The 17,939-nt window shown below is 42.5% G+C and overlaps 1 protein-coding gene across 2 annotated transcripts in view; it reads left to right on the top strand.

Moving 5' to 3' along the window:
• LOC125013171 (limbic system associated membrane protein) overlaps positions 1-17,939 on the top strand; it is a 477,231-nt gene that overhangs the window by 263,188 nt on the left and 196,104 nt on the right. Inside the window, exon 2 of one of the 2 annotated variants that reach the window (XM_047593559.1) lies at positions 13,663-13,741. In XM_047593559.1, coding sequence (XP_047449515.1) covers positions 13,663-13,741 — 79 coding nt within the window. Of the gene's footprint in view, positions 1-13,291; positions 13,742-17,939 lie in introns of those variants that run through there. The other variant, XM_047593558.1, reaches the window with a different exon arrangement.

The following is a 17,939-nucleotide window of genomic DNA, read 5'->3' as shown; positions in this document are numbered from 1 at the left end:
TGGGTGCTATATTGGTGCGGTACCCAGAGGCCCCAGGCTTGTCATTCCTTTGCTGTTCTCATTTACCCCGTAATTCACCAGAGAGAAAGAGAGAGAGATTAATTTTTGTCGAGGCAGTTTTAGAGGGAGATTCTACTTTAGTCTATATAATTAGATATGAAACAAAGCTATCATCCGAAGATACAAAGCTCATGTAGTTGCCCCTCTAACACCTAATAAGTAATGAGACATTTGGGGTTGTTATGTTGGGTTGTTATTGACTTTTGTGGCTTGTGGCATTTCTCTCTCCCTTAATTATTTACTCTGCCCTTTAGCCTGCCCTCCACTGCCTCTCTTTCTGACCATAAACTATGTAGTTAAAACATCCTTTTATGATGACGAGGGTGATGATGGACGGGCACAGAAAAGTGATGAAAATGACGGAGATGAAGGGATACAAAAAAAATATATGTATGGGGAGCAAAGAAGATAAGGATTCGTCACAAGGGAGGAGTAAAATGAGAAATCTACAACAACTGAGCGCAATTACCGTGCCTTCAAGTCTGGAGCCTCCTAATTAAGAGAACAGAGAGAGAATGCAGATTAGAGGGGAGGGCCTGGAGATAGGCCTGTGGCTCTCCAGTCCACTGAGAGAACCTCATCCAGGGAGTCGCTCCTCTCATACAAAACAATGAGGGCGTCTACATTATTCATTTTACAGAAGTGAGCTACAGAGAGAAAACGATGGAGTGAAACAGGACTCAGGGTGGAAAGATAAGATGTGGAGGCACGCCAAACTGCTTGGGAAAAGAGCAATTTAAATTTCGGCACGTCTGTGTATGTCCCTGTGCTTGTTATGTTTTACATTTGCATTTTTTGGTGAGGCTTATGCAGTAATCCTTATGAGTGGGTTTTTGGCAATTTTACCTACTTACTCATGGGTAAAAAGCCTTCTCAGCTCAGAATGTCCAACTAACAATCACATTAAGTTTACCAAACCTCTTAGCTTCGAATACCCCTTTCACACTGAAATACTGTATTGCTGCAGGATTTTCTGACCAGAATCGACCCACCTTAGTGGGTGACAATGGGGTTTCTGACTGCAAGCAGTCGCTGGTCTGATCTCCTGCTGTGAGAGCTCATATGCCATTGCGTTGACGTCATTATTACACATTTGTGTGTGCCAGAACACAGTGCTGGTAAACAATGGAGTGCATGGACGTCAGGGAGTTGAATGTTAGCGTTGGTGTCGTGCATTACAATTTTGGCCCTTTTGTGAAGTATACAAACTCAGCACAGACTGTAAAATGTTTGAGCAGTTGATCTGAGCAGTTTGCTGCCCTGGAGCTTCCACGATGATAGCATGATAGGTTGATAGGCAGGTACATCAACGTCATCAATCCTTATAGGTACACTTGCACAAAGTCAGGGATCTTGTAAGATCGTAGATGCAGTGGTTGGCCAAGGAAACTTAGTGTAGCAGGTGAGAAACACATCAAACTTATTTCCCTTCAAAAATCCAAAGATGTCCAGCTGTGTCATCAGGTCAGAACTAGCAGAAACCAGTGGGACCTGGGTACACTCGTCTACTGTCCGGAGAAGTCTGGCCAGAAGTGGTCATGGAAGAGTTGCAGCAAAAACTCTATATGTCTGACACTCAACCATGCACGAAAATATAGAAACTGGGGTACAGAAAAATGTCAACAAATGCTCTGGACTGATGAGTTAAAATTTGAAATATGTGCCTGTAGCAGAAGGCTGTTTGTTCACTGAAGGGCTGGGGAGTGGTACAATAATGAGTGTCTGCAGGCAACAGTGAAGCATGGTGGAGGTTCCTTGTAAGTTTGGGGCTGCATTTCCACAAATGGAGTTGGGGATTTGTTCAGGATTAATGGTGTCCTCAATGCTGAGAAATTCGGGCAGATACTTATTCATCATGTAATACCATGAGGGGGCCATATGATTGGCCTCAAATTTATTCTGCAGCATAATAAAGACCTCAAACATACGGACAAGGTCATTAAGAACTATCTTCACCATAAATAAGAACAAGAAGTCCTGGAAGTGATGGCATGTTCCCCACAAAGCCCTGATCTCAACATCATCAAGTGTGTCTGGGATTACATGAAGAGACAGAAGAAGGATTTGAGGAAGTCTACATCCACAGAAGATCAGCGGTTAGTTCTCCAAGATGTTTGGAATGACCTACCAGCTGAGTTCCTTCAAAAACTGTGTGCAAGTGAACTTAGAAGTATTACTGCTGTCTTGAAGGCAAAGGTCAGTCACACCAGACATTAATTTGATTTAAATTTCTTTTCTGTTTATTCACTGCATTTTGTTAATTGATGAAAATAAACTATTGACTCTTCACACAAGCATTCTTAGTTTGCAGCATTTTTTCACACCTGCTTGACCCTATATCTGAAAACACTTCAGTTTAATTCATCACCACAGAAGCATAATCCTGACAAAACATTTCGCAAAATGTGTGCAAGTATTAATTATCGAAAAAATGCAATGTAAGTGTTCTTCAAGCCTAACGACGTTAGACAATGTGTTGACATTACAGTCTTTAGTTATTTTCTACTAACACATGAAATGCGTCTACAGGGTTACACGTGATCATCATGTAATCATCTCAGTGGAAAGAAGACCAGCAGTTGATTTTCCATTTCCATCTTTTTATTGCTTGAAACCACTGGTGTTCAGCAATTCAGGTTTCCATTATGCAGCAGTGACACATGGCATCAGCATCATTACCAGTAGGTAAAACAGACAAGAGTATGTCAGAATGTCTGAAATATCCCTTTAGACCATGAATTAAAAAAAAAAAAAAAAACTCCTTAAATGAGTAATTTTTAAACTTATGTATATAGCCTTTGAAGTCATCTGGTGCATGGAACAGCACATACTCTGGATGTCTAAATTACTCATCACTTCTTTAAATACATCACTTAATTTAGCTAATGAGTGATACTGAGAAAAACAATTTAAGTAAAACGTGGTTATGTGAGGTTTTGCATTTACTTACTATCCCAGAGTTGCTTTGTGCTCCCAAAGAGAAGTATCTTTGATATATCAGAGATTACATCCTTGCACTTCTGCAAAAAAAAATCATCTGGTTACCCCGTAGGTTTTCACCTTGAACATTACATCTGCAGCTAAACCCATCGTCCTCTGCAAGGTCTCACTGTGCCTGAACTCTCTAATAGAACTGAATAGCAAGAGGAAGGGTGACCCTCTGGGGCCAACTCAAAGTAATTTTTTTGCAAGAAGATTGAGGGAATGTTGTGTGGAGGGGGAATAAGCAGAGAACAGTCATCTCCAGTAGGGGAGATGGATAATGTACTGGTGCTGAAAGCTGAGGTCAGACCTTGGTAATTTACAAATGTGTGACTCACTTTGACTTTCCTAACCGCAAAAACCTGGAGCATTTGCATTGCCAATTGACCCATTGCATATGTATGCTATTGCTCTTTCTTTTATTATGGACTAAAAGACATGAAAATATCAATGCTTGAGATAGTAGATGACTTATGATTTCTCATGTACTTATTTATAGTATATAGACAAAACACACAGGATACAGAGTATTCTTATAGAATTGCCATCATGCAATTGTGCTTTGCTTCACATTCTATAATATAAATCCATGGTGCATGACTACGTACAATGCAACCTCATCTAGGAATGTTATTCAGAGTTTTTTTGCTGACCGTTACATTTTGTACTGCAGCTCTGAATGAAATGAACAGGCTCAAAGTCAGGAGCCGCTGCTCTGTGTGAATGAGCCGGAAACAATGCAAGTCGCCTGATGCACTACGCTGCTCAGTATAACTCAGGATAATGATGTTGGTTAGGAAGCCCCGTGCAATTACAGCTTGGTCATAACCAAAACAAAAATCCCCATTCCCATAGGAGAAAGAAAAAAAACCTACACTGTCATCAAGGAAATGTTTGTGGCTTTACCTCTGCATATCCAAGTTAGTGGTCCTTGCTGTTTGGGAGGTGGTGTGAAATATGTGAAGTGTAGCTTGAGACCATAACAGCTTTTGGCAAAGCGCACACTGATGGAATGTTTGAGGCGAACAGGAAAACGCAGAGGAACATTGAAAACACACTGCTGTTTGTGAGACAATGCCAACAACACATTTCACAACAATACTCAAGCAGAGGGGAGAGCAGCTTTTTAGATATGATTACATCACAAGGCAGAGGTGTAGAAGTAAGTTCGATCTCAGAAAAACACAGAATGCACTATTTAATGCCAGGGCAAGGAAGTCACTCTTCAGTTTGCACAAAGAAAGCAACATCAGAAATGCTGTTCTGTTTAACATTCACTTACATACGTAACTGCTCACAGGCCAACGGAAAATTTGTCAAGTTTCCTTGTTTATGCAAAGGAACCCCCGGCAGGTGGCTTCTGTGGTGCTCTTTTTTGAAGCCTAACGATTTCTTTGAAGAGTGTTTTGTGTGTGCTGTCTTATGCAACTAGCTGTTGGTGACTTTTGCAGGTACTGTAGGCGTCTTGCCAGTATAAACAGGCTTCTTTGGGGATGCAGAACACATTACTCAGATGTTAATCTAAGCAAAAGCATGAGTTACTTTAAAAAAAAAAAAAATCACAGATGCTCATTTGTCACTTTCCACTTTTTCCAAAAAAGTTATTACCCATGCAGAGTGTACCTGCTGTGTTGAATAGCTGTTCAGCCAGAAATTGATCACTGACATATCTGTTGGTGTGCTGGAAAGTTCATGCTCATAGCCAAAGGCACAGCTTGTGAAAAGGTGAGAAAGGCAACTACTTGGGGCCCCTGAGGGCTGACAAACTTGAAAGTACAGCTGTGGCAATGTACTATGTTTTCAGTGACAGTGAAAGACCTCTCTAAGCGGTCCCCACCTGTCACCACCCTGCACACTCAATCCTATATGACAGTGTTGCCCTATTTACAATGAACAAAATTTTTTCTCAAGGAAGCAGATAATATAATAGCTTAATAGCATCATTGACCATCTTCTGACTATTCAATGTTCTGCTGGGACCTGGCATTCGTGTGGATGTCACTTAGACATGTAGCACCAACCTAGATCAGACCAGGCACCCCCACCCCATAGCAATCCCCAGCAGGATTTAGCCTGACACAGAAACACACGCAAAAACCATTTAGAAGCAACTCAAAAAACATGAAGAACAGCACAAGATCTGGTCTCCAAATTCACTAGATCTCAAACTGATCAGGTGTCTGTGGGATCCACTGGAGCAAGCCTGATCCACTTAACCCCTAGGACCCAAAGGCCCCCACTAACAACATCCAGTTACCAGATGCCACAGGACACCCTCAGAAGACCCATGTCTATTCTCTGATGAGTCACAACTGCTTTGGAGACACAAAGGAGACAACACAATATTAGGAAGGTGGTCATAATGTTATGCTTAATTGGTGTACATTCAAATAAAACAACCTTCACTAACATCACATTACTTAGTTTGCTCTTTCTTTGAGGGTTAATATTGGTTAACTTAGCTAGCAGATCGGTGTGTCCAGCTCTGTTGTCCCTGACCGATGTCTAGTCTGAACATTTTAGCCTGGGCCTCCAACAGACTCCATAATCACATCTGCTTTCAGCAAGACATTTAGCACCTGCGTTAAATATATAGAAGCACACATTTGCTGAAGTCTTCACAATTTGGTTTTCCTACTTCAATTAGAGCTATCTCTTTAGCACCTCGTCTACAATGCAGCAAGCTTTTAGCCAAAGTTTCGGCTTATTTGTAATTCTGCTGACAGAGAGAAAGTGAAATGGAGAGCAAGCGGCTTCAGGCCAAGGTGTGTTATGCAGCGCAAGCCCGTGTGAGTGTTTGTGTGTGGCAATACTGTACTGCTGAGTATGTTGCCGGGTATCGTTTTTCCAGTGTATCATGCATTTTGCTGCCAAGACTCAAGGTTTTGATAGAAAAGCCAGAGCAAATTATGCATGCCCTTGTTATTTTTTAAAGAGAAGAAAACTTGTTCTCTTTTTATCTCTTGTCTTTATCTCTGTTTTTTTTTTTTTTTCGTCCTGTATACACTCTTAGAGTGGGTATGATTTGCTAATGCAGCCTGCTGCAGAAGAAACTGGAGAAACTCTGGCTCATTGATCTTCTATGGCTCACGACAGAGCCGACTGCCATTTGTTTTCATGCAGAGGTTAGATGGAGGTGGATGAAGAATCAGAATCCCATTATAGATCCTCCTCTTGTTGAAACTGTTTTGTTGTTTGTGTTTCATAAGCTGCTATCGATTTGGAACCCAAAGATGGAGAATGCATCTTGGAACGCAATCCACTTATAAGGAGGTTTATTCCAAAATCACAACATTTAGCAGGAAAGAAAACACTCCAACACACATTCAGAATGACTGATGGACAAAAAACCATCGACAGCGGAAGGAAAACATAATTTTCCTGATTTTTTATTTTTTTTGTTCTCAATTAGTGACTCCATGACGCTCTGCACATTTCCATCTGTAGTGGTTTGTTTTTACCACGCACTGAGAAGAACCAAAAAGAAAAAGAGGGAGAATGCAGATTGTTGTTAAAGTTGAAGAGTACTCTATTAACCAGTGACCATGAGACAGGCAAGAGAGGTAGAGATGCTGCTGTTGTTGTGGCCAGGCAGCTTCTCTGCTGGCTCTGACAACAATGACTGAGCTACTGGAAGTGTGCGCCTCACTTGTGGGCTTTGCTTGTTGACCTTTCCGCTGGCACATTACTTGAAATCAAATTCTGCATGCTCACACTGGCAAAAATGTTAGGTTTGTGAACGAAAATGAAGTGAAACGTTTGGCTTTGATGCAGTCATGTGCGCTCACCGTGGCTTTTGCACAGCCTCATTACACATTGTCCTACAGGATTGGTAGTGAGTTTGTTTTTTCGGGCTCCCATGAACAATTTCAGTGTGTGTTGACATTTTACTCCCTTTTCTCCTCTGCTTTTGTCTCCTCCTGCTGTGACTTCCATCCGTGGACACCATTAGTTGAATAGACTGCCATTTGCACTCAGTGCGTATGTGACAGAAGTTTGACTTTCTTTATGAAATGACTATTTTGGGTGCATATAGTGTCAAGTTTTGCATTTTATTTTTATTTTATTTATTTATTTATTTTTACCAAGTTTTCAAACTTTTCATTCCATTGCTCATTGTCTTGCTGTTGGTGGTGTTGGCACATCTAAAATTGGGGTTGTATTGTATGTTTTCTCATTCAATTGTAACTCATATTCCATATATTGTTCATGCACTTGCTAAACAAGCATAAACGCTTGCTTTCAGTCAGTATATGTCATAGTGGGCTTATGCTAACAACTAGTTACACATGGCAGTCATTGAGCTGCCTTCACTTCACCTTAGGACAGGGTTAATTTGACACTGTGAACCCAAATGAGCAATGGAGGAGGTGCAATCACAATGGCCAAGTCAAAGTAATACATGCATCTGTCACTATTAACAATAATAAGAATAAAACCAGTCTTCACTGTCATTCCAGAGCACAAGTTGTACAGTGAATTTTGTTACAGCTCTGTAAGATTCCCGGTCTAAACAGTAAAACAGTATTAAAACAGTAGGAAAATCTGAATTAGAGGGGGACAGAATCTAATTATTAATGAGCATGTGAATGTAAATAGAAATAGAAGAAGACATACACCACCAGTCAAACGTACTTTCTCATTCAATTCAGAGAGACTGTGTGTCCAAACTTTTGACTGGCAGTGTATGCAGATATTATGTACGGTGTTGTGCAAATTGTCATCCCCTATAACGTAAGTTATTTACATATCAGCATTATGGCTACTCTGTAAACTGTTGACGTGGTTGTGTGTCAGGAAGAGAGTTTCTTGGTCTGATTTAGAACAGCCACAGCTCTGGGGAACAAACTGTTCTTCGGTCTAATAATGTGGGTGTGGAGAGGTTTAGAACATCTGCCTCATGGCAGCAATTCAAACAGTTGATGGCGCAGACGTGTAGGGTTCTTGCAGATGCTGGTTGCTTTCCTGAGGATGGTAACTGGTGGTGTAGATCTCTTCCAGAGCAGGAAGTTGAATCCCGATTGTCCTTTCGGGACTTTGCGTCTTCCTGTCCATCATGGAGGCACTGTGATACCACATGAAGATGTAGTACGTTAAAATGTTCTTTATGGAGCAGCTTTAGAAGGTTACTGGCATCTCTTGTGGTAGCCCCTGCCTTTTTCAGTGTCCTCAAGAAAAACAACTGCTACTGTCCCCTTTTAATCTGTGCAGTGGTGAGTTTTGTCCATATGAGGTCCCCTGAGATGTGTCCTCCCAGGAACCTGGAACGCCTTCGCCACCCTCTCACCGCTAATGAATCCCTCAACATGGGATGTCCTGAAGATGATGATGAGATCCTTGTTTTTTTTAGTGTTCAGAGAGAGGCTGTTTTCTTTTTTGTCCACCAGGTTCTGCATCTCTGAAGGCTGATTCATCGCTTTTGGTGATTAGCCAGACTGCTGTGACATTTGCAAATTTCACTATGCTGTTGGTGTCAAATGCAGGGACACAGTTGTGGGTGAACAGGCTGGGTCTGAGGATACCTTTACCTATGCTCCGTGAAGTCCTGGTGTCAGGCCAAGCTGGTGGAGTTTGTTGATGTGTTTGCCAGAGATGACAAATAACATCCTCACGTATGCGCTCTGTCTCGCAAGTCATTGATGCGTGAGAGAGCCAGTCTCTCAAAACAGGCAGATTTCAGGCACTTTGGGACCAGGGACAAAGGAAGATTGAAATCGTCTGTGACGACTGCCGGTGGTTGTCCTGCACAGTCCCTGAGAAACCAACTGAGACACCGTCTGGGCCTGCAGCTTTGCATGGCTTGACTCTGCTCAGTGTACGCTGTACATCACGTGTGCTAAGTGTCAGATGCTGTCTGTCCTCTGACTGGGATCTTGGTCCTCATCCCACTGTCTCAAATAAGTTGTTGAGCTCGTTGAAGGAGAGGGAGGAAGAGGAGCCATGGTAGTCAGGGAGAGCTCTGATGCCTTGCCACGTGCTCCCAGTTTTGGTGCTGTTGAAGCAGTCCTCTACTTATTGCCTGTGGGAGTTTTTAGCCTTTTTTATGCCTTTCTTTAGATAGTGTCTGGCAACACTCGCAATGGCTAGACCAAGGATTTTTCCAAGGATATGTCTACAGTCCTCACTCTGTCTGAAAAACAAGGCATACGCAGGTATAATTAATTCCGTAACAGTATTTTCTACCTCAAACTCTTCTCTTTAGCAAATGGACGGAATCTAAATCAAACAGTAGCTCTTTAAGGTGATGACTTGTTTTTGGGCTCTCATTTAATAAACTGTATTTGCACAACCTTTTTAAGGCCAGATTGGAAAAAAAAACCTTGCTGACGTTTTTAGATAAAGTTCATACAATTCGAATCCATCCTTCAGTCTGTGCCATTTTAAATGGTCAATGCAGTACACCAAGATAGCTTTGACATAAGTTTACAGTGTAATTATCTCTGAAGAAAACTTTCCTACCTCAATACATAACTTGCTGCCTGACAGAATGGAGAAACCTGGACAGCAAGCGAGTTAATACTCATAAAATGCGGTGCCACAAAATAATGTTTAATAATGGTCCTCATTTTGGCAATGACTATTTTTGTTTTTCTGATACTCAGTAAGCCTTGTTTCATGCTAATAAGGCACTGTTGAATCATGACTGTCGAAAGGCAGCAGTTTCCAGAACAGTGGTTATAAACTACAGGTCAGGTAACTTGAGGTTATCAGTGAAGCAAATTCTTGTACCCGGTCACCAAACACTGTATTGCGCAGTATGAAGCTGGCATTTCTGCGTTATTAGATCATTTGTTATACTTATTGGCTTTGCAGTTACCCCAGAAGGAAAGTATTTTGGACTTTACTTCTCAAGTTTCCGTGGAATATTGAGTCACATTCTGATTATAATGATAGTTGGCTCATGGAATCAAACTGTGAAATGCTATGCTATTTCTTTTCAGTCCATATACAGAGCTATTTAGAAAGGATCAAAGTCAAGGAGTCATTTAGATTTCGAATCAACAGAGCGCGTCTATACCTTGTCATTTTCATGTCACAGCCTGGAGCCTTGGTCCCTTGGTGTGTTTATTTTAATATTTAAATATATTGATTCGATTGCATGTGAACTCAGTGTTAAGAGGGGTTTTTTTTTTTTTTTTTCAGTTTTTACAACAGAGTTTTACTTTTGTGTTTCTTTCTTCTGTTCAGAGTTCTTCCACTTTGATCGGCAGGGCCGTGCACAGTCTCTCTGTCGTTATGAATAATGAGATGGGGAGAAAGTCAGGCACCTCATAATGTGTATTAATAAAATCTCTTTATAGTGGCGGCCTTTTGATGCAGACCCGGTGTCAGAAAAATACAAAAGGCCAAGTCATGTATTGCTAATGGGTATCGGAATCATTTTTGCGTTTGAAAACGGCGTTTAAGGCACCACCTCCACCAGCCAAAACTAACTGTGCAGTGCCGTGTGATTGCCCCCTAGCCAAACGTGGAGAAGCAGCGACGTGACTTCTGGTTACATTATATCAGTCTCTGGTGTGTTTTAAAAAATCCTCGCTGTCACTTTTTCAAGCTGAACCACGTAGTTAAATAATAGATCATGTTCTACCTTCCCCCGAACACAGTTAATTCCCCTAATGCTGCCGTTGTTTTGTCATTTGTCTGTGAGAGACTGTGATGTTTACCATCGAAAATACCAATGATCATGTAGCTCTCCTCACTATATCATGAATTAGCACTGCAACTGTCCTGAAAAATTCTCTTAGGCATTGCGTTGTAGTGTCTGCAGCTGATTCAAAGTTGGAATTCTTTAATCAGTATCTACAAAACATATATCCGTAACTCATCGGCTATCATTCCTGTGTGTCACAGACATGACAATGAGACGGTTCAAGGAGGGAAATTTGCTTTGAATTTCACCAGTGAAACACATTATGCAATGAAGCGCGTTGCTCACTGTGGCATCTTCTTTCCACCATTCATTTGGCTGTCAACTGGCTGCAAATAGAAGGGACTGGCAACATGTAACCCTCGTCCGAATGTCTGTGCACATCTTTTCTTCTATTAACTCCTAGTGTGTTATGTGCAATTCATGCGGCGTGTGCGACGGATGACCACTTCTGCTGTTTATAGCACCGCCAAACCAAGAGCATCCCACCAGCATGATAATAACCCGGCGCTCAGGTCGCCCGCGAGTGTGTGTTTGCGAGTCCTGCGAGCACGGAGTAGAGCGAGGGATCATTGGCCTTTTGTCAGGAACAAGTTAAAGCTGCTGTGTCGCTGGCCTCACCCTCCTCCATCTCTCTGGCATGCAAGGCAGATTCCTGCTTATTACCGATACACACCATCTCTCAGATCCCTGACAGATTTTTTTTGAGAATTTTTAACTAAAAATACAGCTAAAAGGTATGTGGGAGCCGCTCCTCAACCAATCTGTATGCAAAGCTGCGCCTTCTCTCCTCCTCAGAACCCAGGAGTCCCGTTTTAAGTGGTCTCATGCCGCTACATAGACTGCGTAATCCCCAAGATAGCTGAAACCTCCAGAAGCTTTGAGAAAACTGTAAGCGTCACTGATAATTAAGGGCTGAGGAGGGAGGAGCTCTGAAAATATCCCTGTGCTGTAAAAAAATGTAGCGCTTATTAGCTAAAACACTAACATTATCACCTCCGTAAGTTCACTGATAGCAATAAATAAAAAAAAACTCGGTTTCAGATCTAGTCATATTTGCTCTTCCATGTTTGCTAATCTTTCTGTAAAACCCGCATGTCACTGTAGACTACAGCTGCGAGGCAGGCTGCTGTAAAACGGGGGTTTGTGTCTGATCTGGTGCTTAAAATCTGCTGATGCGTAGAAAGAAGGCTTAGCCACACCCACCCACACCCACCCACACTGGTTCTATCAGACTGTTGGGGCTCTGTACGGGATTACGTACGTGCACTGGAACCATGGTTTAGTGTAGTTAGAGCTCATTGCAAGATTGCAAAAAACATCATATATAATTATTACACACCCAAGAGATATGCTATCCTTCCCGTGACCTGCACTTGTAGCCAGAATACGAAACTTGAATCCTAGTTATAACTTGTGGAGATTTAACAAAAATGAGTATGCGCTGTGCAGCGAATGACAATGATTCGCATCAGTATTAATATATTTTCTGAATCAAATCAAATGCTAAATGCACTCCCTAAATTGTTACTCTGCAGTTCATTAAGCACATCTTCAAATGAGCATTAGATCATGGCCTATTAAGCTGGGGCTTGATTGGCAAGTGGTGAAATTAGAAGCTCATTGTGCATTCCCAGTTTTTTTGTATAATTAAGAGGCGCACCCTTTCAAAACTTGTGCCCTTGCTTAGGCTGAGTGGATGTAATTGCCTATCCTGGCCGCAGCCTCATGACAGGAATGATAGTCTAGACAAGAGGTGATTACATCTGGTTAAACTATTCACCCTGTTCATGGTCAACAGAGTGTACATGCTGTTAGATCTCCCTGTCTCGTCACTATCCATCTCTGCCACTTGGATCATTCTGTCCTAAGACAGAACAGGGTCAAATATGTCATTCGTCTTTCTGTATATGATATTTATATAAAGTTCAGTCCTCCTAGGAGGTCAGAGCATAACTATCACATCATTTCCTCTCAAGCGTCAGTCCTTTTTTCTTTTTTCTTAAAAGTTGAACTTAATGAAAATGTGGGATGTAAGCAATACATGTCTGTGTAATGACAGGTTTCTCTGCTCCCTACCTAACGCCACGTTTAAGTTATATTATTTCCCACTCTAAATCAGAATTAAGTACAGGCAGCGTTCACTGGAGAGTTTATGGTTCATTGCAAATCTGCTTTAAAAATGTAATGCGAGCCAGGGCTGCTGATGAATGGATACTTGTGAGCATATTGTTTCTGTGAAGACAAATGATGATGATTGTACTGGAGGGATCTCCACGGGGAAAATGTCTTCTATAGGACACACTGTTTTTATCATTAATTCCCCCGTAGGGTCACAGCTGTCGGACTGAGTCCGAATATTCAAGATGCTCTTTGCCTCTCTTGTTAAAGATGCTGTGCTTTTTTATTTAAAAAAAAAAAAAAAACTTCCTCGGTCATCTCTTAGTTGTGTCTCACTCAAAGGGACCTCAGGTGGTGCTGTTGTCCTGACAACCAATAAGGGGAGCATCACAGTCAGAAGGCTGGATAATCTGAGAGGGAGAGAGAGAGAGAGAGATGGAGCGAGAGAGGGGGGAGGAGGAGGAGGAGGCGGTGGTGGTAGAGTTGGGGGGTGCTGATTTTCCCAGACTCCGAACGGAAGCCTGCCTCTCTTCATCGCCGCTGCTGGCTGTGCCGTCCCTTTACGCAGAGAGCATTACGCATCACTGGAGTAAAGAGCGAGGGTGCCGCTAAAGTATTTTAGGAAGAGCCTTGTCGCCTACCGGTTCCTCACTGGTTTGGACCTAAAAACGTTTACCACAAGTCTGGACAACTACTCTACTTCCTTCGACTCCCCCTTTTTTCTCTCACCATTGGATCTATAGCTCCCTAGACGCGCGCGCTTCTGTGCTTAAAGATGCAAGTCGGGCGCAAATCGTGTTGGAGGCAATTGCAGGCTTCTTTTTTCAGACTGCTATGTCTTATCCCCACAGGATTCCCCGTCCGGAGTGTGGATATGCAGCGGCCCACCGACAACATCACCATCCGCCAGGGCGACACGGCGATTATAAGGTAGGACTCATCCTCCAACTTTCCTCTCCTCCCGAGTCCCTCCGGAGGAACGGCAACATCCTCCCCGCGGGCAGGCAGCTGCGTGCTACCGATCCCAGAGCGCAGTGTGATAATTTTACGGACCGAGATTGTTGACGGAGACCTTAGAGAAGTAAACGGGCACACAAAAAAATGTTTATTTTGATGAGAGTTGATGCACCTACGTTTCCAACTTTTATCGCACTAGCCAGTCCCGACTACAACCATTATCCTCGCGGGTTGCAACAGTGAGTTTACAATTGTATTCCATGTGTCCCTATCCTACATAGACTTGAAGCGATATGTTATTTATTTATTTATTTATTTTTAGACGGGGGGACGTTTAAGCTCACGCCGCACCTCACATCACGCGCAAAGCACTGCAGCGATGCTTTAATTTCTTAATAATAAGAACAGCAATAAGAACTTAAAAATTTGAGGTACCGAAGTGCGTCGCGGTGTCCAGAGATAGTCTTGGCGTGTGTTTCAACGCCAAAGACGGTGATTCTGTACGCAGATAAGAGGATGTGAGGACGCGAGGGGACCAGAGCAGATAACTATGCAGTTTGCCTTAGAATCCCTGTGGGGTGTTTGGGAATGATTAACTGCAGCCGATATGGGAAACTGAGCACGATGTGCGTAAGAATAAATAAATAAATACAGAAAATAAACTCTTGCTTTGCATTTCTGTTTGTTCCCCCGTGAAGAGCCAGTCTCCAAATGCTGCTTGGCGTTTTACGCGGAGTCAGTTTCTGTGTCCGTTGCAGCCTCAGATCCCACTTAATCACTTCCTAGACAATGCAAGCTGTCAGATCTGTGTTTTTGTCACGGTGCTGGGCAGATGTCGGCGACCACGTGATCCGACCCATGTGTTTGTGACAGGCTATACGTGTATGGGGATTTAGATAGTTTCTTTGTAAACAATGAGCTTTGCCCCCCTCCACTCAGCATCCCACCATAGTCACCCCACCCCTGTCCCACCCTCCCATCTCTAAAAGAGGGATGCACTGTACTGTTGGGAAATCCAGTGTTATAACAGGCACCACAGAGGACACTCAATCACATTGATTTTCCCTCTCGCCACCTCGCTGCCTCTCTACCCACTTTCATGCTGTATTTACAGTCACCCAGTCTTCCCTAATGAGCATGAGAATATAAAATGCAATTATAGGATAGACCTTTAACACTGCCTGTCAGAAAGTCTGCATACACAGCCAAAAATAAAAAAACAAAACACAACAAGCATCGAACCACGTTCCCCCACACGCACTGAGCTTGAATACAAACAAACACAAACACACACACACACAAAGAATGAATCACTTTAATAGATGCTTTCTTGCGAACAGGTGCCATCCATTCAGGTATCTGCTGATCAGATTAGTCAATTGACTCAGTTACTGTTGAACTCACCGAGGGTCACAGCTATTTGTTTCCCCTCTCTAAATCCAATTGATTGTGTCTTTGCTATATTCAGACGCTTAGTCACCCAGTCAGTGTGCTTGCTTTTAAAGGTGAGGGCAGGTTTCACTTTCAGCCCTGGCCCAAATTAGATTCCCTTTTCCAAGAAAACGCTTGCATCCCAAGTCCAGTATTTTACCGTTTATCCCTGATAAATGATGTTGGATTTATAATCTTCGGTGGTGACTCACAGAGCGTCATAATTAATTTGATGTCCGCAATGCATCTTGTTGGGATTGATGATCAGTCTTATTTATTGTCAGTCAGGCGGCGATAAACTGCAACTCAGACCCCCGTGGCTCAGTTGAAAAACACAACCATTTTTCACACCCAGTTTCCGCCTGACAAATTGGATACGGGGGGAAAGTAAAAAAACAAAAAAAACAAAAAGCAAAAAACAGGAGAGGAGAGGAGAAAAGCCACGGAGGATAAAATGCAAGAACTTTGAGCTGTGGCGGGAGGCTTTCGGCTAGTAATTTGTCGAACTACACAATGTATCTGATTCCGTAAGCCGGGTTTTGTGAGGGCTGAGGGGATATTGGTGACCTGGGGGCAAAACAAGGCCTGTGCTCCTTTAGTGGAGCTTGTGGCTGCAGTCGTGACATTCATGGCACAAGAGGAGAGATGCGAGAGTTGAGAAGCAGTATGTGGTCAAACAACCGCTGTGCCAGGACACACAGCTGCAGGCCCTCACCGCTGAAATGAGAAATGTATTTTTACCAGGGGACCAGAACCATGTCCTACTCAATAAATAAGCAAAGTCACATATGCAGTACAACTGTGACTGCATATATAACCACAGTTTCATTAATGTCACAACATTACTTTTTTCCCATAGGCAGAGACAGGTTTATTATAGAACCATTCAAATATCTGCCAATACTTGTTACAAACCTTCACTCATTTGTATCTCACTCTTTCTCGAAAACGATCATGAGCTAAATATTCTCAGAGATCTCCACAGAGACTGTGGACGACTGTCAGAAACAGCAGTGATTTTACATTGATTTCCCAAGACGGATATTCAGAAGCCTGTTCTCCTTTTAGTCAGTGTCACATGTAGAGATTAAGCCACTCTTAACCTTTGAACCCCTTTTCTTGTGCAGAACATCAGGGGGTTAATCTGGAAGAGATTATTCTTTTATAGTCAGTCCCTACGTTGGCCGGCACAAATAAACATTTCCTCACCATCCGCTGTGGTGTGAGGTGAGCTAGAGATAAATGTTCAGTAGGCTGTGGAATTGAACTCTTGTATCCACAGCCATGTTAGTAGCAAGGTAATCTAGTTTCTTGGGTTCCCTTTTTAGACCTATGTAAGATCTTTTCCTCAGACCTAAGGATGTAAGGTTTTCTACTATTTTAATAGTCTGGTGACTTTGTGGGGAGTTCAGAGATCACAGACTATCTGGGCCTTACATTTGTCCCCAAGCTGTCTTCTTGCTGTCGTCTCCTCTCTAAAGGGGGGCACTTTTGAAAATTTGTATCTGCTTGAAGTGACATTTGCCCCTGGAAAGCATAAACATAAGTCCCAGCATATTAAATCTAGGCCTGCATCCCAGCAGCCGTGCTTCAGACCTGTAAGATTTGGGTCACTGAAAAACACCATCTATTTCAGAGTCCCCTTTCATGGTGGGTGAAATTATTATTTTATTTTATCATTTCTTTTGCAAAGATGACGCCAACAAGTGAAATCAAACTCCTCTCATCTTCAGCGAGGCACAATAAACATCTGAACATCTGAGGAGAAGAGAAAGAAGTGTCTCTCTGCGTTTCTCGAAGCCATTTCTGTGTCACAATATAGTTTACTTTTAATTGCTTTTGTTTTCCGACTCTTTATGCTGTGGCCTTAAGGGAGAGGTGGCAGTGTCAGACGAAGCCCTGGTAATTGACAATTGCTTATTAAAGCATTGATGACACAGTCCCTGCGATTGCTCTCCATTTGGTCAATTATCTGCACTTTGACAATGCCCTCTGCCTTGCTTGTTGCTTTCAGGGAAAATAATTCTGCACTTGCACTTTGCACCAAAGGCTTGTCTCTGTATCTCACTCCAGAACAACGCCGCCTTTAATTCTAGTCAACCTATTATGCATGTGAAACCTGCCGGAGGCCACGATACTACATAAGACATGATGTTAGTGTAAAAGAAGCTCTAGTATAATTCACAGTCCCAGAGAATACCGAATGTGCTTATTTTCATTTGCATTATTTAAACCTCAACTATTGAACTCTGACAGTTTATGCATCTTTGAGTGCTGACGTGTGCTGATTATTCACTGAAAGGCTTTCCAGATGCTGCAAATTGGCTAACATTCCCAGCATATCCCTCCGCGAGGAAAGCTGATCCTATGGCATATTTTCCATAGCCCCAGCTGGAACCAGTCCTACAACACGTGCATGAAAAGCAAAAAGTAAATCTTTGAGGAGGTGGTGGTGACAGTAATGCGATGCAGAATCATCAAAGGCAAAATTTCAATTTGAATCTCACAAACATTGCTTTTGAAAACCAAACAGGCTCTTTCCTCTTTATAACATCAGAACCGCTGACAGGACAAATAAATATATGTATATATGTATGTATGTATTGACGAATGCACCTACATATTGGCCGATGCCGATACCAGTAAAAAATGCGAACATCAGCCTGATATATCGGTCGACCTCTAGCACTAACCCATGTAGACCAGACCCAATACCCCCACCCCATAGCAGTGCCACTCC

Source organism: Mugil cephalus, chromosome 9 (genome assembly GCF_022458985.1).
Source record: "Mugil cephalus isolate CIBA_MC_2020 chromosome 9, CIBA_Mcephalus_1.1, whole genome shotgun sequence".
Taxonomy (NCBI): domain Eukaryota; kingdom Metazoa; phylum Chordata; class Actinopteri; order Mugiliformes; family Mugilidae; genus Mugil; species Mugil cephalus.
Note: the sequence above shows the minus strand (reverse complement) of the source record. Positions and strands in the feature narration are given on the sequence as shown.